Source organism: Peromyscus maniculatus, chromosome 10, assembly GCF_049852395.1.
Source record: "Peromyscus maniculatus bairdii isolate BWxNUB_F1_BW_parent chromosome 10, HU_Pman_BW_mat_3.1, whole genome shotgun sequence".
In the NCBI taxonomy this organism is placed as follows: Eukaryota; Metazoa; Chordata; class Mammalia; order Rodentia; family Cricetidae; genus Peromyscus; species Peromyscus maniculatus.
Genome location: NC_134861.1, coordinates 100541191 through 100561707, shown reverse-complemented (window position 1 = coordinate 100561707; position 20517 = coordinate 100541191). Strand labels below are relative to the sequence as shown.

General features: G+C 40.7%; 1 protein-coding gene across 7 annotated transcripts in view; it reads left to right on the top strand.

The window, feature by feature from the left end:
• Positions 1-18666, top strand: part of Evi5 (ecotropic viral integration site 5) — a 153005-nt gene extending 134339 nt beyond the window's left edge. For 5 of the 7 annotated variants that reach the window (XM_016004340.3, XM_016004339.3, XM_006985822.4 and 2 more), the window contains one exon: positions 15127-18666. In XM_016004340.3, coding sequence (XP_015859826.2) covers positions 15127-15438 — 312 coding nt within the window. In that variant the 3' untranslated portion in view covers positions 15439-18666. Of the gene's footprint in view, positions 1-4019; positions 4630-5678; positions 5742-15126 lie in introns of those variants that run through there. The other 2 variants (XM_042257805.2, XM_042257804.2) reach the window with 2 other exon arrangements.
• Positions 18667-20517: the final 1851 nt, after the last annotated feature.

The following is a 20517-nucleotide window of genomic DNA, read 5'->3' as shown; positions in this document are numbered from 1 at the left end:
CTTAGAACTTGTATTTATACTTTTTAGATTAAGTTTAATTATTGTGTCATGTATAATATTTTTATTTAGAATAATATTGCTATATGAAATGCTCGTTTTGCATTGTTTGGACCTGGGAATCAGACCCAGGCCTTGTGTACAGTAGTCAGCATTCTACCACTGTATTACATCCTAAAAGACTGAGGTTAGCAGGTCCATCACTAATGAAATGCCTAAGGATAATGAGCTTGTGAAGACAGAACAGTTATTTTAGCTCAACAGATGTGTAGGTACCAGTCAGTGATGGTTGGTTCTGTTCCTTGGAGCCGTGTTGAAGCAGCACATCATGGCAGCAGTGTGTGGTGGGACAGAATCCCTCATCTTGTGGCCAGGAATGCCAGGGTACCACATTCAGCATGCCTTTAGGGACACTCCCACAGTGACCTTCTGGCGTTTGGATGTGCTCTCTCCATCTCTATTTCTGATTGTCCCCTCTCCTCTGAGTATGTGTGTTTGGCATTATGGGTACTAAGCAAGCACTGTATCACTGCTACATCCTTAGTCTAACACCATCTCATAAAAGTTATAGAACCACCTGTTAGCGTCATCCCTGGAGACCAAGCCTTTAATACATGGACCTCTGGGGAACATGTAAGACCCAAACTATAGCAGTACTTAAAGCCAAGATTTAAGGTTCATGTATTTTTAGGCCTGAAGTGTTTTTAAAATTTATGTAGCATTTCACTAGATATGTGAAAAAGTTAGGGCCAAAGAGTCAGGGAACTTACTCATAATTATACAGTTGTTGGTATATGAAAGAGACCAAATTAATGTCCCTGCAAAAGGCTTGACATGGAGCATCATACCCCTTCTATAACCCTGATGATATGACTGTGCATGTCATTAACCTACAAAAAGTTCCCTGTTTGAATTAAAAATGAACCACTTCTCTCAGGACACATTATATCCAGGGAATAGAAGTCTAGTTTCACTTTGTATTCTTTCCTTTTCTTCTACAGATTTTGGATTTTTATTTCATTCAAAGCAAGGAAAATTATTTAACTTGGCCTTGCACATTCCTCAGTTTTTAGTGGAGTATCCTAAAATCTTGAAGATAAGGTGACTTTCTAGACACAGGCAACTGTTGTTTTCTAGCCAAATCTGATATTGTCAGAAGCAGAAATAGATGAAAATAGTCACCACAGTTCATATATATCTGTTACTTAACAAATAAAAGCATAACTGCAGATGAGTTAGACAAATTAGTTTAGCTGTTGACTATATTCTGTATAAAGAGTTCGCATTTTAACTGGTGGCCAAACTCCTGCTAGATAGTTCTATTTCTCCCTTATACAGGACTGCATATCTTTCTGCTCATTCCCTGCCTCAAAAAAAATAGCATAATTTACCACATTCAAGGAAAAACTATAGTTCTACACAGGCAAGCTTGTCTTAACCAATTTTCAGACTTACATTCTATTGTGTGAAAAGAACATCTGCCCCGTTATGTACACTGTGCATCTCATTCATGCTGTAGGTCACGGGGACTTTTAACTTTGTAATGAAGTATGTGCATCTGTGGTATTGATCTCATTTAAAACTGGGGTTAATTCATAAGAATTTTTAAAAATTAGGTCTGGTGGGAGGGGCTAAGATCATCTAAAAACCACTTAAGATTCAAAATCAGAAAACAAGAGGAAAGGTGCCAGAACTTAGAGAAAACAAGGAGATCTCTTGGGAATATACAGATTTGCTGAGGATTTCTAGATAGGTCTGGAGAGATGGCTTGGGTTAAGAGCACTGGCTGGTCTTTCAGAGGCCCAGAATTCAATTCCTACCACCCACATGGTAGGGTATAGCCATTTGTAACTTCAACCTCAGGGGATCCAAACACTCTTCTGACTTTGGAGAGCATCAGGCATGCACATGGTGCACATACATACATACATACATACATACAGAAAACATATATATAAAATAATATAAATCTAAAAAAAATTTTTAAAGAAATCAATAGGATAAACTCTGAGCAAATGGCCAATTTAGAGAATACGGGATTTGGATCTAATACTTAGATTTAAAGGGTCAAATAAATACCTTCAAAAGACAGCACACTAGTCATAGAGCAGGACAAGTAAGTGTACATGGACTAGAATGTTGAGCTGTTTTGATGGGCCAAGGAAGGGGAGACACAGCATTTATTTCACTACTATACTTGCCTGTGTATATTCCTAAAGTGGAAATTAACAGCGAAAAAGAGTCTTGATCAGCTTTCTAAGTCTACTGACTTGTGAAGGTCCTGCCATTGTAGTAGCAACTTGTTTTTGTAGCCACTTGTCTTGGAGATCACATTGTCCCAAATTTGGCTAATGGGAATTCTCTCAAGCAGGTTCTATGTTGAGTCTCCCCCCTACCCCTCTACCCACCTTTCCCCCATAATCTGTCACTTCTGAGTTTGTGAGCATCTAAATAGTATTTTACACTACATGGGAATATTTATTCTCCAGTGTATAGTACCAAAGCAGTGTTTATTAGTGCTGATCAATAAATGTCTTAAGAGATGTTCCTAAAATTATCTGTGATAGTTAGAATGGCAGTGTAAAGGTTGAGAAACCTAGGATAGGTGTGGTGACTTATAACCCCAGTGCTCAGGAGGTTGAGGCAGCAGGATCACTTCAAGTCTGAAGCCAGTCTGAGCTACAGAGTAAGATGAGAGAGAGAGAGGGGGGCGGGGGAGGGGAGGAGAGGAGACAGGAGAGAGAGAGAGAGAGAGAGAGAAAGAAACTAAGGCACATCACTTAGAAGGCTGGGTGCAGTGGTTCACATCTGTAATTCTAGCACTTGAGATTGAAGCAGGATTGCCAAAAGTACCAGGCCAGCGTGGGCTACAGAGTGAAACCTGTTTAAAAAAATAAAAAATAAAAAGATATGGCAGTCAGTATTTTTTTGTAAGAAAACATAGTCATCTCTCCAGCCCTCACTTTGTTTTTAAATGGAACTGAAAAGAGCTCTCATAGAGAGTAATTGAGTAAAGGCAGACATCTTTCTTTCATCCCCCACCCCTGAGCTGGAGCTGGCACCCAGGGTCTTGTGTGTTCTGGGCCCTACCTACCCCTGAGCTACATCCCCAGCCCAAGCAAAGCTCCATAAGCAAGAGGAGATCCACAGAGGCAGCCTATTTCCTGGGTTACACTCAGAGGATTTTGAGTTCCATTCCTTTTGAGATCTTGGTCCACAGTGTGAGTTAGAGAGTCTCAGAGCCAGTTTGAATCTTTTAAATTTAATTGTGACGTTGTTACCATTATCCACTAAACCACCTAATACTTGACACTTAAAGTTTTTTTCAGTGTTTGTTTATTTTTATCTTATGTGCATTGGTATTTTGCCTGCATATATTTCTGTGTGTTAGATCCCCTGGAACTGGAGTTACGGTTGTGAGCTGCCATGTGGGTTCTGGGGATTGAACCCGGGACCTCTGGAAGAGCAGCCAGAGCGATCAACTGCTGAGCCATCTCTCCAGCCCCCATCCTAATTTCTTCAATGTTTATTTATTTTTATTTTGACACTTGTTTTTCATGCTGTGTTCTTAGATTAAGGGGCTGGTTTCATGAACTTCGATTTTGGAATATGATTAGTCGTTTTTAAAATTTTGTTTTCTTTTAGATCTTGAATTTATGGAGATCTGCCTACCTTTGCCCCTCTAGTACTGGGATTAAAGGCATGCAGCTCCACGCCCAGCAAGTAACTTAATTTTTATGTTACTTTTAAAAAATAAATTGCATAGTGCTAGCTTTTTTCTTTTCTTTTTTCTTTTTTTTTTTTCAAATTAAGAACATTTACTAGGAGCTGGGGAACAGTTACTAAGTATCGGTTAAGGAGCTTTGGTAAAAGCTGAACTGCTGGCTCTCAGATTTACTAAAACACAAAGTTTTCAACTGTGGCTAAGGCTTTTAAAACAGTAAATCATGTGCTTTTCATGAACAGTATCTCACAGATGCAGTTGGACGTGAGATAATCAGATTTTCTCTCCCCACAAACAGAACAGCTGGAAATGTCGACCCATACACATATCACAGACTTTATGCTGCTCTGCTGCCTGTCTGATTTAAGTTGTGGTCAGTGTGAGGAACCTGTGATGTGATAAGATAGCATTCATGAGGTCATGTGGTTTGTGAGTACCCAATCTTCACTGAGCAGCCTGCAAGCCTCAGGATGAAGAGGAGTCGGATGCTGACCCAGCTGAAGGAGGAGGTTTTGTGCTCCCTGGTAGCGGGAGGGGTGGATGTGTCTTACATGTTTGAAAATTACATGATCAGGAGTTATAGCTCCAGAAGGAATGAGCACTACAAGCCATTCATGAGCCCTTCTTTATACTTAATACCTCAGCCTAAAACATTAAGGAAATGCTACTGCAGCATTTCCTTTCTATTTAAGACGAAGTTGAAGGAGATAGCCATCATTTAATTTTTATTGAGAGAAGAACTATATATAGAAGAAGGTTTACATTGTTGGTGATTTTTCTTTTATCAGTTAGAAATTGCTTTCCAAGTAGACTTACTTATTTTCAACCTGTCAGTATCTGTGTTTGAATCACACACAGACAAAATGACTACCTGGTTTTAATCAAATAAATAAATCATTTTATCCAGAGTCGTGTGTGCTCAAGTTTACCTGTGTAAGGTCTATAGTTCCTTGGACTTCCGGTATATTCACAGAGTAGTGCAGTGGTCGTCACAGTCAGCTCTTAGAACTCTTCCGGCCCCTGTAATCGTTAGCGCTCACTCTTCATTACCCCAAACTCTTTCCCTACCCTAGACGGCCACTGTCCCTTACGTCTCTGGAGAGTTCCTTGATGCTGGACATGTAATATAAATAGAAACGTATGTATACTTAGCATAATATTTTCAAGAGTTATCCATATCATATTAGATGTCTTTATTTCATTCTTTTAGATTCCCTAATATTCAAAAGTATGAATATACCACGGTTTTTTTTTTTTTTTTTTTTTTTTTTTTGGTTTTTCAAGACAGGGTTTCTCTGTGTAGCTTTGCGCCTCTCCTGGGACTCACTTGGTAGTCCAGGCTGGCCTCGAACTCACAGAGATCCGCCTGGCTCTGCCTCCCGAGTGCTGGAATTAAAGGCGTGCGCCACCACCGCCCGGCGAATATACCACGTTTTATTCATTGACTAGTTGATAAACATTGGCTGACTTCTCTTTTGACTTTCATGAATAATGTACTGTAAATATTCACACATAAACTTCCGTATGAATCTTTACATTTGAGCATATACTTAATAGTAGATTTGTTGGGTTATAAGTCAACTCCACAGCTGGGCAGTGGTGGTGCACGCCTTTAACCCCAGCTCTCAGGAGGCAGAGGCAAGTGGATCTCTGTGAGTTCGAGGCCAGCCTGGTCTACAGAGCAAGATCCAGGACAGGCTCCAAAGGTACACAGAGAAACCCTGTCTCGAAAAACAAAAAACAAACAAAAAAGTCAACTCCATGTTCACCAGCTGAAGCAATGCCATATTGTTTTCCAAAACTAACAGCTCCTGTCCTGCCAGGTGTCTGTGAGGTTTCTGATCTCTTGCTAACCCTAATCCGTCTTTGTGGTGAGGCCATCTTGCTAACTATGAAGACTAGTCTCATGTGTAGCCCAGATTGGCCTCTAACTCAAAATTCTTCTTTGGTCTCTCAGGTGATGAGATTCACGGTGGTTCTTATGGGCATTCCTTGCATGGCCTAAAGAAGTGGAACATCTGCCGGGCGGTGGTGGCGCACGCCTTTAATCCCAGCACTCGGGAGGCAGAGCCAGGTGGATCTCTGTGAGTTCGAGGCCAGCCTGGGCTACAGAGTGAGTTCCAGGAAAGGTGCAAAGCTACACAGAGAAACCCTGTCTTGAAAAACCAAAAAAAAAAAAAAAAAAAAAAAAAAAGAAGTGGAACATCTTTGAAAAGCCCAGTTGGCCATTTATATCTTTCATGAATTTCTGTTTGGGTTCTTTTCCCATTCTGAACCCTGTTTCTGGTTTTTTTTTGTTTGTTTGTTTGGCTTTTGGATGTTTTGTTTTGGTTTGATTTGGTTTTTTTTTTTGGGGGGGGGGTGGTTTCAAAATTGAGTTTTCAGAGTTTTTTGTATTTTAAGTATACTACTATTGTCAGATATATGGTTGCTGGTTTTTAAATGTATTTTTAAGCATATTTGTTAAAGATGAGCAACTTTATCTCTAGAATAGTTTTCAGGCTGTCTTCTGTAGAATATGTCCAGTACCTGCTTTTCTAGATTAAAGCATGATTTTCAACAGGAAAAGAAAATGGAACTTACTTTAAAGCTTAGTCTCAAATGTGACACCATTAGCAAGGTGATAAAGAATAGGTAAGCTATTAACTGTGACCTGTGACCTTCACATGTACATGCTTGTGCACACCTGTGTACACGCCACACACTTGGATGGATGGATGGATGGGTGGATGGATGGATGTGTAAACATTTGTCTGAAAAATATACAGAAAGGTTTCAGTTTCAATATAAAAAGATTAATACCTCACTAAGCAAGTAAAGAATCTCAGACCATTTTTTAAAATATCTACAAATGGCCAATAACCACAAGAAAAATATATTCAGCATTGTTAACCATCAAGGAAATGCAAATCAAAACAGCAGTACATTTCCACTTCTTACTAACCAGATAATAACTAAGCAGATAATAACATTGTCACGGATATGGATAAATCTGAACTCTGCACACAGTAGGTAGGAAAAGAAAATGGTACATACACTTCAGAAGATAATGTTTTATTTTCTTAAAAGGCTAAACATATTTACCCTCTGCCTATCAGTTCCACTTCTGTCTTTATACCCAAGAAAAATGAAATGTCCACACTGAAACATGTGTATGAATATTCATAGCATTGTTTATAGTATTTAGAAAATAAAGCCAGTTCAGACATCTGTCTGCTGACAAGTGGATAGATACAGCATATCCATATAATGGAAGGGGACTGGGCAACAAAAGAACTCTGATGATGTATGTATGCTGTAACAGACAACAAAAAGAAAAAGTCACAAATTCAGTGTTACAAGTTACCTAAGAAGCACAGGAGAGGGAAATCTGTAGAGACAGCCATAGATCCATGGGTTGTTGAGAAGGGGGAGGGGGACAAGGGCATGACAGTTGAGAGGGTGTGGGTGTGTGGGTGTGTGTTTGTGTAATGAAAATACCCTAAGGTCGATTGTGGTGATGGTTACACAGCTCTATGGGTGTAGTAAAACCTATCCAAATACTTGGGCTATGCTCTGGGTTGCAGTAGACCTGTCCCCTTTTTTTCTTCATTTTGAGACAAAGTCTCACTGTGTAACCAAGGCTGGCCTCTAACTCACAAGCCTCCTTCCCAAGTTCTTGGGTTACAGTGTGTGTGCCACAGGTACATGACTGACTCAGTAGCCATATTTGAAAAATGATGCTATTTGTCTTTTGGAAATTCTCTGAGGTCCACGAATTGGGCCTATTACAGTGTTTAAAGATATTTTGTGCATAGAGATATGTACATCTTTTGAGAATGGATTCATAAGTGTACCATGTATCTTGAGTGTAATTGACCTACTAGAGGAGACCATGGCATTGAGCAATTGAAATATGTCATCCTCAGACTTGGGTCTTGATTTTCTGTTAACTTTGTTTACCATCCCATATCCCATTTTATTTGTAGCTCTTTAGCTGTTTATGCCTGTCTGAATAGACAGTGTGTTTGTGCCTGCCAAATAGAGAGTATGGGACCTGCAACAGAGCCAGGGGTGTAGTTGATGCCTAGCTGTGTTAGTGTGGGCAAATCTTTTTGTCCCTCATTACTTTGTAGGAATTAGTGGTGGAATTAAATTCATACCAGAAATGTACTGCAAACAATTCCAAGTACACTGTAAAGGCCAATAGGTTCCTATCAAGCCAGTAGACCACAAAGAAGTAAAAATTATATTGTCACGAGCAGTGTTACAGGTGATTATGTAGACATAATGATATGACTCCCCAGCTTCCATGGCTCCTCAGAGCTTTCATCAAGTCATTCTTCAGCATAGATTGAGATTCTTCCTAGTTAGTCCCTGCTTCTCTTGTTTACTCTCTCAAGACCTGGACCAGCCCCACCAAACCACTTGTAGTTTCTCAACACATAATACATTCTCAGGCGTCCCGGTCACTCACTGTGACACCTATACCTGGATTCCCCTTTGACACCTGCTTATCCTTGAAAACCCAGCTCAGGCACCATCATCTTGCTTCCTCCTTCAGCTTCTCCCTTTGGGGCAGTACATGGCTTCTCCTGTGGGTTTGTTGTGCACCGGTGTGACACCCTGATAACATGTGCAGGCTCTTCCTCCAGACACAAGGTCACTGATGACAAGGGCCGTGTTTGCTCTGTTCTTAAGCATCTAGTGTACTGTTGGTCTTGATTTGATGGACTGAGAAAAACCCATCATAAGGCTTTAGCAATTTCTGTTAACATAATTCAGTTTGAGTGTTCTTTAATGCTTCAGCTAAAGGTTAAATCAAATGAAATGTTCGTGGTACTTTGATCTAGCCTTAAAAGTTCAGAGTGAAACAAGTGTGAAGTGATTTATTTCCTGTGATTGGTCATAATTTACATAGAACCTCATATATTCCTAGCCTCATTGCCACTGGCATTAGGCTGCCTAAATATTGCTAATAGTTTCAATTTTGTTAAGATCCATCAGCTGCCAGGAAGAAGACGCTTAGCAAGTCTCACCTTGCTTGCCCACAGGACTGCATACAGCTTCCCCTCTGGGACAGTCAGGGTCTCTGTGATGGCTCCCCCCCTCCTGCTCTAGAAACACATGGACAGGATCAGTTTCTCCAGCTCCAAACTCCTGCCCTCTCCACATGCTGGTGCACACCTAGCTCTTCACTGCTTCTGAATGTGAATAAATCACTTCATTTATGAAATGCTGAGTGTTTCTTAATGACTTACTTACTGCTAATTCTTTTTTAAGCTTTAAGTTACTTAGTGTTTCAGTGAAATGTCTTAGTGTTGTAACTTAGACTACTTAAGTACTGCATGTTAGGATTTTGGCTTACAATGATTAAGAAGTCATGACCTCCAGATGATCACTTTTATTGGTTTCCTGTTTGAGTTCTCTGGAAATCTTTTGGTTTGGGTGCTTGTTGCTAGTTTTAATCTTTGTCATGTTTATAATACAGCTTTTTTTTTTTTTTGGTTTTTTTGAGACACGGTTTTTCTGTGTAACCTTGGCTGTCCTAGAACTCACTTTGTAGACAAGGCTGGCCTCAGACTCACAGAGATCCACATGCCTCTGCCTCCTGAGTGCTGACATTAAAGGTGTGCATCACCAGTCCCAGCTATAATACAGCTTTTTAAAGAAGCTGGTAGAAAATTTTAGTGCCTGGTGGTACATACACTTGTAATTCTTGTGCTTGGAGGACAGAGGTGGGAAGATGAGGAGTTAGGGTCATCCTCAGCTTGACAGTGCTGAAGAGAAAAGAAAGAGAAAATGTAGCATGTCATTTCCCATTTTCATCTGTTTTAAATTCTAAAAGCTGGAAAAACTATTGAAATATTCTATAAAGAATTCAGAGTCAGGCGGTGGTGGCACACGCCTTTAACCCCAGCAAGTTCCAGAACAGGCTCCAAAGCTACACAGAGAAAGAAAGAAAGAAAAAAGAATTTGGGCCAGGTGGTGGTGGCACAGGCCTTTAATCCTAGCACTCAGGAGGCAGAGCAGGCCAGTTTTTGAGTTTGAAGCCATCCTGATCTCCAGAGCAGCTCAAGACAGCCAGAGCTGTTACACAGAGAAATTCAGTCTCCAAAAACCAAAAACAAAACAAAACAAGGAATCGAACAAAATTATTGACCAAACTTTTAGGGGAAGGGAGTAAAATGTTTATAATTTAGCAATTTGTGACTGTTGGGCTTCACCCCGCCTTCCTATATGAAGCATAATGTATAGCTAATTCTTGGTGTTATGTATCACCTACAGAAATGTTATTCAGCTTAAAAAGATCGGTGCTTTGCAGACGTTGATGTACAAACACAAATGTACAGATGGAGCTCTACAATCTGATGTGACTCAATCTTGGAAACTTACTGCAACTGTTTTGCAGTTCACTCACTATCACATGACTCACTTCAATAGTTCAGACCTTGTCTAGTAGTGATCAAAGTTCATTTGGTTAGGGGTTTTTTTGGTGTGTGGATGGCTTTTTCCACTTTGTTGTGGATTGATTTTCTTTCAAAATACCCAATGCTCTTTCCTCTTTTTTGAATCTCAGAACGTGGTACTTGTCTGCACCATGCAATCTCTGTTCACATACAAAAGATATTTTAACTTGAAGTAATATGCATCATTATCTATAAAGTGCCATGTAAATATATTTTTATTAATATCTTCCTAATTGTATGAATTGCTTTGTTCAGATGTCAAAATTAGAAAAATCACTCCTGTCTCTTTAAAATCAAGTGTAAAAATGAACCTTAACCTTTGACAAGCTAATGATCTCCTATAATGTGCCTAGATGAAAGCAAACACATAGAGAACGTGTTATCTCCTTTGACCCTGTGGGCACTTGCCCAGGTGATCAAATTTTCTCAGCACGGATTTTTCTGATATTTAGTTATGGTCTATATTTAGAAGCTTCAAGACTCTGAAATTAGGACATTTATTTGTTTCACAAAAGAAATGTATCTTAACATGTAGTGCTCTAGTTTAGTCTAGAATAAACTAATGTCGAGTTTCAGCATACTTACACACACTCAATGACTATAGAGTCCTGTGGAGCTTTAGCATGTCCGTCTCAGAAGCCCCTTCCTGCTCCGAAACCTTAGTGGTGACTTTAATGTGAAATGGCTATAGTGATTGCAGTAGCTTTTGTGTCTGAATTTTTGCTATCATGCAGTTAGAAACTCGCTGTTTCCTGTCACAGCCTGCATTCATCATACGAACATAACAGTTTCCTGTTTTCTTATTAACTATAAGCATTTTGAGCCATATTCTTTGCTGGTTATATATCTTACCACTTTCCTTTGCCAATTGCCAAATGGTTGGAGTTTCCATGCTTACAGAGAAATTCTGAATTCTGATTTCTTTATTGCTAATGCAAGGCTAAAGTTTTTCTAATTTTTGAAGTGGCTAAGTATATTCAGTGTCATAGTGCAATTTACGTACATTCTACACGGTCTTACTTTCCTTTACTCTGTTTCTTAATGCATAACATGGTGAAGGCGTCCACATCAGGTAAGAACCAGTGCCCTTGGTCCCCAGTTAGTGCTCACCTAACTACTTACTGATATTTGCATCTAACATGTAAAAGTGAATGAGTGGAAAAGTGAATGAATGGTCAGGGTCATTTCAGAATCCTACCAGCTTTTAGTGTAGCTCCTGAACATTGTGTCTGTCTTTATTGAATCAGAATGCTGAATTACTCAAAGCTGATTTTAAAATCATCTCTGCAGTCTAAGGAATAAAGATAGAGATAGAAATTATGTTCAGCAACCATTACTCCATTTTTCTGGAGTTGATCCACCCTCAGACCTATCTATAAATATGTTCTGAATCATGCACAAGGCCCCAGGTTCAATCCCCAGGAGCTAAATGAGTAAATGTAGCTTTTTATTTTTTGTTTGAGGTAGGGTCTCACTCTATTGCTCAGGCTGGAATTACAGGCCTGCGCCACTGCCCTTGGCTAATAAGTGGGTTTTATTTGTTATTTTGTTAGTTGGGTTGCATGTGAGCAGTCAAAGATCAAATTACAAGTCAGTTTTGAAGCATATTTGAATATTTAGGGCTTAATTTCACTATTAAGGAATTTTTGTTGCTTGGTGTCATAAGGATATTTGTGTTATGTTTATCCAAGAATTAATAAAGACAGCCTCCAAATAGTTTGCTTAAACTATGTGTACTTTTCAAGACACATAGTGCCAGGTGTCGTGATCCAGCCTGTGAATCTCAGCACTTGGTTGGCAAAGGCAGGAAGGTCGTGAGTTCAAGACCACCTGAGAAACATAGTAGTGTTTATCAATTGTTTTTATTCTGTGATTGGTCCAAAAGACTATCTGGTAAGACCAGAAACCCAAAGGGAACACATTGCCCGGAGCAGCAGTGTGTCACTTTGACATTCATTCCCAGGGCCTGCCTGAGTCTCCAAAGGAAACAGCTGGTGCTCCTGGGGCCCCTCCGGGGGTTGAAAAGCTCACAACAGCCTGCCTGGGCAATGCAAGATGCCGTCCACGGAGGTGTCAGCCAAGACAAGGCAGGCTCTCATTGTTTGGAAGCATGAAAATCCTGACATTGAGTTTCCTCTCAGCCAGATCAGCTTCTGGTTAGCTCAGCCCCACTGGGTGTGAGCCGAAGGTCTGCCACAGTGGCATGAGTTTTCATTCATTCTCCTGTCTCTCAGGATGGAACCCAAGGCTTCCTGTGTAGTAGACAGGCATCCTACCTCTGAACTACACCGCCAGAACTCAGCAGCCATCCTCACACTTTGAATATATCAGGCTCTCCTGAGACATTTACAAGGAAAATACAGATCTCAGTTCCTTAGATGGGAGGGGTCTCTGTTTCTAAGATCATTTTCTTGGGAAGAGTGATGGGCTGTTAAATATTGTTAACTTCTGAGAATCTGATAAGGAGGGTCACAAATACTGTGTTTACAACAGAAGACCAGTGCCTCTGTGCTGCAGGAGGCCTAGGGTTGGCCTTTTACCCAAGCCCCTGGACATGATGGAGCCTTCCAGCAGATTTGTGTATACTCAGCCCTTTCGAAATCATACTCAGTACCCCGAAATTCCCTGCCCGGGTGCTCACTTACAGTCCCCACCTAGCCCTTCATCATAACCCAGTGTGCCCGTTTCTTAGTCCAAGAGAGAGGTGAGGAGTAGCTTCAGTCTCGTAACGTCGTCCTGTACCTTTCTTGGTTTCTTTACGCAAACTAAAAATTCCTTTCCTTCATTATGTCAGCAGTTCTCAAGAGGCATTAGGCGTTACCTTTGATGTTGAGAAACTGAGTCCTCAGCCCATAGTTAATTTTCTGTAGTTACATCATCTGATAAAGGGCTACAACATGTTAATTATAATACATTTTGTTAGAGCAAAGGAAAACCACAGCTTTCCAAACAATTGAGAAGTTGTGGTTCTACCGTGCCCTACCTCTGTAACAGCCGGGAAGAAGGAAGCCACGTGCTCCATAGTATTTCCTCAGAAGGATCTGGGGAAGAAAAGAGAAAGGAAGAGATTAACTGAACTGAACTCAGCACTCAGAGCTATAAATCATGTGTCGCAATGTGACGATGGGATGTTGCCTCAGAGCATGGCGGTTGTCATAAAGCTCTGGGCTGCACACCGAGAAGTGGCTGTGGCGTTGGGCACCTTTTTGCTGAAGATTAGGTGCTGAGTTTAAGTTCCCTGTGTCATGCCAAGGGGCAACGTGTTTCTTCAGTTCCCTTGCCCCTGTGTGATTTTCTTCTCTCGCTGTAGGGCAGGGACGTTCTTTACAGCTGAAAGAACGCCTGTGCCGGGCGATTGCGGCACGGAACCCAGCTCCCTTGTTCCTGTCGTTACGTGCAAGAGGGAATTGCTAACGTGTCTTCACTTCTTGGAAGTCTTGTCAGGAAAGCTGGGAGGCAGCGTGGCAAGGCTGTAATGGCTTTCCTCTCAGAGCCGTTAATTTTGAAAGTGTTTGTAACATTTCCTGCCTATTTCGCATTGCCTTTATCTCAAGATTTGAAAGATAGTGACTAGGGGTTTGTCACGGAGAACAAGGATAAAGGCTGGTAGGAGAGATGAGGGTCAGGGCGTGAAGTGTATGTCAGCATGCCCTTTAATCCTCGAGATATTTGGTGGCTAATTAGTTGTTTTTTTCTGTTCTTAATTCTGCTTTTTTATAGGGAAAAAATGACCGAATGTACAGGACAAAAGTAAAAATTAACTTTATATTTGCAGCAGAAATTCTCAAGAGCAGGACTGGTGTCTAATTATATAGTAAGGATATTCGTGCTCAGGGTGGTGCTGAGTGTGGGGCTTTGATGGTATTTAAGCAAAGCAGCAGCAGACCTCCGAGAAAGACACTTTGGAGAATGTAGTTTAGGGCTAGAAGAGCTAACAGTTTCCCAACACTGAACTCAAGACTTAGACTTGATGACTTTTTACTTTCTCAGCCTCCATATGAGACTGACCCTGAAAATCTCTAGGGAGAGAACAGAGGCCTGGTTGCCAAAGAAGAAAGAAAGGGGGAAGAACTAACCCCTTGAGAAGCAGTCATTCTTCCTAAGGAGAAGCAGAGACAGATGACACACAAGGTGGGCATTTGTGCCCTGAATTTGATTTGAATATTAGTGTGTGGTGGCCTTTGGAATTGGAGACAGTCTCATATGTTCCAGGCTGGCCTCAAGTTTGTTATGTAATTGAGAGTTAACATTAAACTCCTGATCCTCCTGCCTCCACCTTCCAGTGCTGCAGTTATGAGGTACACCACCAAGCCTGGTTTATGCAGTGTGGGGATAGAACCCATAGCTTTGTGTATGCTAGGGAAGCACTCAGACAAGTGAGCTATGCCAGCTCCAAGACTCAAAAATTTAATGATTTCTGAATCATTTTTATCATTTACAGAATTGTGGTAACATGTTTTCAAATGGTGTATGTAATAGTGAAGAGTATGGTCTTTAAGTTCACACCTCCTAGAAATACAGCTGGTTATGCAGGTGAACTGACAGGGCATCTGTGATGCCTCAGGATAAACCAGGGACAGAATGGTGTAATTTATGATGCATCCAGACTGTCTCTCTGTGTGTGGATATCAGGTGATGTATGCACAGAGTTCATATTATCTCTAGTAAAGTTTTAGTCGAAATTGAAACTCTGCTATTAGCTGTGAAACCTCAGCAGGTTCCTCTCAGGTTTCTATTTCCTAATCTGTAGAATGAGAATAATAAAATCTAGTACATAGGACTGTCAAAGTCAGTTAGTGAGTTATGTCCCATTAGAAAGCATTCAAAATCATTATGTCTGTAGGTAAAAAGATCAAGGCATTGTCTCCCTTGAATACAAACTATATGCTTTTTTAGGGGCAGTTGTGTTTGCCTCTGTTTGAGTATGTCTAACAATCTGGATTTTGTTTTCAACAGCTCAGGTGCCTAAAAGGCCAGAGGAACTTCTCCAGCCAGCCACCTTTTGATGGCATCCACATTGTCAGCCATTTGATAGGAGATGACGAATCCTTCCACTCCTCGGATGAAGACTTTATAGACAGTTCCTTGCAGGAAAGGGGCATTGCTTTTCCTTCGCACAGGAAACCTGGCTCGACGTCTCTGGATCCCACTTTGGCAGATGGCAGTGAGAGCGAAACAGAAGAGAGTGTGCTGGGAGCGCAGCGAGGTGACCGCGAGCTCCCAAAGGAGCAGCCCCCTCAAAGAGAGTCCTACTCAACTACTGTCTGAGTGTCACTGTGACAGCCTGGGGGTCGTAGGACAGCGGTGTCCCGTGAGGAGAGTCCTGCGTACATACATGTCTGATTTTTACAGCCTCCTAGACTGTCTTTGCCAAATGTCCGCGGAGTTTCCATTACCACAGTAGACTGGGGTGTGCTAGTTGTTGGCAAATGGGTTGTAACCGTATTACAGAATATTAATTTTTCTTATTTAGAAAATACTGCTAGGTTTAATTGTAAGAACCATTTTAAAATTCAGGACTGTGGGAAATTGGATTTTCTTTAAACAAAACTGCTCTTGTGCAATATTTTATCCTCATTGAACAAACTGTACATTTGTGTTTATCAATTTGTTTCCAAGGTGACTGTCTCTAGACATCTGACCAAAACATACAGGTGATTGAGCTTGTATTTTGAGTTTTTTTCTTCGCTAAAATTGCAGCTCTGTTAGTAGGTCATTGAATATTGTCAAACACAAATAATTTTTTTCCTGTATAATTTCTAAGCACAAAGTAATTGTTGTCTATTCTGAAAGTTTTTGTTTCAGTTTCTAAGTTTTATGTGTATTATACTTCTGTGTGTTAGTCAGAATAGTAGCAGGTTAACTACAGATATATTATTTGTACATATTTATAAATCTGTGTCACCCAGCATTGGACATCCTCTACATGAGGAGCAAATGTTGACAATGACTGCTTTCAGCATTCTAACAGGACTTCTGTAAATAGTAGGTTAAAAGAGAACTAAGTAGGGACCGGACACTACTGTTGTAGCAGCTGTAGTAACCTTTACTCGGCATTCCACACTAGCGGACTCGTAACTGATTGCTGTTCAAACACTACTGGTGAAGCCCTTTACTCCATCTGTAATAATAAACTTGGAGATTAAAGAGGTCTAGCGCGTGCTATGTCACGGTAATCTATGTAATATAATTTAGCTCTAGGATAAGTTCCAAGATTGGAAAAATATCTATGAGTATTGTATTTAAATTCTCTAGTTTCTAATTGACAGGTAAAGCCATAAGAACTCTTCTTCTTAGTCCTTTCTTTGTATTAGACTTTTTCTCTAGAAAACTGAATGCTTGTTATTTGTAAACTGAGAAACAGCACTCACCTGTGGAAAGGCTGCCAGCGTGTGTTGACTGGGTGTTTTCCACCCACATTTTTTGTTAGTAGCCTGAGCCATGGAGGAAAAGAGAATTTAGTATGTATGGAAGTACATTTTTGCACAGAATGTTGCGTACATAGAGAAAAATATTTTATGGAATGGAGAAGAAGAAATGGAAGTAGTTTTCGTTCTAAACCTGTGTAACGCCTTACGCTGCACTGTGGCCAGGCTTTCCCAGCAGGGAGTCCTAGCTGCCTTCTGTGTCCATAGCACCCACTTACCTGTAATTACAAGCTAGTTAATTAAGATACTAATTCAGATCTCTTTCTAGACTTCTAAAGATCTAGCAAATGAGTTTTTCAGTTCCCTGCTCCCTGGCGGTGTTACTTAAATAATTTGCATTTAAATCTGTTTCCCAAGTATCTCCTGTAGAGATGGGTGCTCATTAGCAGTCAAGTTTCTCAGTCAGTGAGAGAGGACACAGCACTACCAGAGGCTAGTCCTTTAGGGTTCACCCTTGTGGTCCAGTACTGTGATTCCAAGAGACTGTCAATAGCCCAGTGAAGGAAGAGGACTTGTAGCCCTGTGCTTTTTTGTTTTTATCTAGACCCTCTCCCTCGTCAAGAAACCTCAGTGGGCTAGAAGTATAGCTTGGAAGTTAGAATGCTTACCTAAAATGCCCAAGACCCTGTGTTCAATCCCAAGCACCACCGAAAGACAGACGAGCTCAGAGAATTTTCTAGTACTCTTTCTGGTTTGGAACTAGGTGTAAAAGAACCCTGGTCATTGAACCTTAATTCATTGATGCTCTTGTGCTTTGTACAGTGGAAAATTAGAAGCAACATCCATTCAAGGTCTCTGAGTCAAGCCAGGTGCAGTGGTGCAGACTCAGCTACTCAGGATGCTTGAGTACAGGACCACCCTGGGTAACACAGTAAGATTCTGTCTCAAAAATTTTTTAATTCACATACACCTTAGACATAAATCTTTCTGGGTTCAGTAGGATGCTGTGCCTCGATCTGACTCCATTTCATTCAAATTAATATAAGTATATTGTTTAAGACTTTGTAGCATTGGACTGATGAATTTGTTTCATTGAAGGATGTTTGTGGGAGTAGATGGGATGGCAGGTGATGGAAAACCTGGCTCTCTTGGGATACCTGGTCTCCTTACCACTCCAGGTGACACTAAGACAAGACTGTAAGCCCAGACATGAGGATCAAGAAAGCACTTCAGCAGACTTTTATTTTCCTAGTACTGGGGATGGAACGCAGGGCCTTACACAGGGTGGGCAAGCTCCGCCACTGAGCCACACCCAAGTCTGACTTCTTCAAAATCAATGTATACATTTTTTTTTTTTTTTATGGAAAATGAGGCCAAAGAGATTGTTTTATACAACTTCTACTCTAGTTTTTGTTGTTTGGATTTTTTTGTTTGTTTGGCCCGTTGGTAGCCCCTTGGCATTCCCTGATTGATTGAAACATTGTATTCCAGCTAACTGGCCATTTATGTTTAAAACAAAACAAAAAAACCTTCCCCAGCCCTGAACACAATGCAGCTTGTTAATTTCCAGGCAGTGCCTTTGATTGAAAACAACGTCTGCTTTTGAAGTATGTCATTCCTGGCATCACAAAAAGTCATCTGGTTCCTCATTCACCATTTGTATAATGCACTATAATATTCAAATTTTTAAAAATTAAGGATATCGATTATTTTTTGTTAAGCTTTTCATGGCTAGCGTGGTTATCACATAGTACCAAGTCACTGATGGCCAACGTTTGTAGAATCAGTAGTTTCCTTTCTAAAGCAGTGAGTTTTAGCCTGAAAGTTTTTGCTGCTCTAGATTAGCAAGCAATTATAATTTAAAATTAATTTCTTTTTAATTCTGAAATTAGTTAAAATTTCTGATTGAAAGTAGGGTAGATGCTATTTAAAATTCAAATTTTTACCATCCATAGATCTGCATACCTCTTCACTTCAGAGAAGAGATAACACAGTAATACAGTGATAAACAAAGTTATAATTGTGTTTCATTGAACTGTTGGATTTTTTATTGTAACACTGTATGATAACCTAAAAATGTTTACTTGTGCCTTTGCTTTAAACAATTAAAGTTTCTCGTTTTACAAGACTTTATTTCCTTAAATTATTAACTTTAAGAGGGAAGGGGGGTCAGAGGTCTATTGAAGAAGAACATTTGGCCACAGAGAAGATTAGCACTGCTGAGGTCTGTGCTCTCCGGTGAGGGTGTCACATCCACCTGCTCCACACACACAGTAACACGCAGTCTGGATGAGTCTGACATCCAGTAGATGTTTTCAGTTTCATAGACAGCCAGATGTCTAGACTTGTTTCCTTCCTGAACATGCTATTTGTTTTAATTATCAGTGGCAGTATTTTCATCACAAATGTAGTTCATGTTATTGAAGGCATTACCAGTGAGTTCAGTAATGCATTCGAATATGTGTGTTTTAGATACCACGCCAAGGCTATTGCAGAATGAGCTTTGTGACTTCTGCAGTGTTACTGCATGTCAGTTTCATTAATTCAGAAGCAGCGATGCACTGTTCTGGCACTTCATGAAGATACATGAAATTTACAAGAGTTATAATCCAGGCTTCTCTACCTTGGAACTGTTAGCATTTGGATTCTGATCTTGGTTACAGGACATCCTGCCTACTGCAAGATGTTTGCAGTATCCACAGCCTCTACCCACTACATGCCAGTAGCTCCCATGCCTTCAATTGAGGCAAAATATCTCCATGTGTGGGGAGTAGAGGAAGCCCTAAGTGAGTGAAGTACCGAGTGAATGTGTGCTGTTGACATGGGCACCTTGTTAAGGACCTTAAGGACCCCAAACCATTAGACCCATAAGAAAAAGGCAGAACTTCCTCTGTGGTGTGAGGCTCAGAGAAGTGGAAAATCTTTCTCTGGCTCCAAGTGTGGACACTGACAATGCATACAGAACACATCACCATAGCCTTCTCCCCACAGTTGTTTATGGCCTCAGATGGCTTCCCTACAGACTGTTCCTAAGCCTGTTCTTTGATCTGTCTGTATGTCAAAGACCATGCCTCCTTCATCTGTGTGTAACAACCCCGCCTCTCTGTTCAACTGTGTATAATAAACATGCTGAGCTTCCAGGGTGCTGAGGTTTCTCCATCAGAGAGCTCAGTCCACTTGGCCCCAGCTTTTCTGTGTCTTTTTCTTCATTTTCTTACCACCCAGTCAGGTCTGTCCCTGGAACCAGATCAAGGATGTGGCTTCCAGACATTGTCACAAAGAGGACAGAGAATGAAGTCATTATATGGTCAAGAAATGCTTAGGAATTTAGAAGATGAAGAAAATCAGTAGACTCCAGTATAAGAACATATATACACCTTGAAGACACAGCGAAAATTTGAATCTATTTTTAGTAGTCAGTGATAAAGAAAATGTGAACCACAGTAGGTACCATTTCACATCTGTTAGGATGGCTATCCAAAAAGAAAAAGAGCTAGGCATGGAGGCATGTACCAGTCCCAGCTCTCAGGGTTCTGAGGCAGGAGGATTGTTCCAGCCCAGAAATTTGAGACAAACCTGGGTAACTTAGGCAAATCCCACCTTGAAAAAAAGAAAAAGAAGAAAGGGAAAATAACTAAAAGGTTGGCAGTGGTGTAGAAAAATTGGAGCCTGTGAATCACTTACTGGAACGACTGTGGAGAACAATTCGGTGCTTTTGGAAGAGTTCAGCAGTGTTACTATGCAACCCAGCAGTTCTAGACAAATGCTTGGAGCAGGGACTCCAATACTTACGTCCACAACATCCACAGCAGGAGCATTCACAGAGGCGGAATGGTGACAGCAGTGGCTTCAGCTGGAGGAAGGTTGGGTGTGCACGATGTATGCCTACAAGGCAACTCTGTCCATAAATAATGATACGTGTGCAGTAAGAGGGGGACCTTAAAAACATTGTAGTGAAGTAGCCAGTGATACCTAGTCC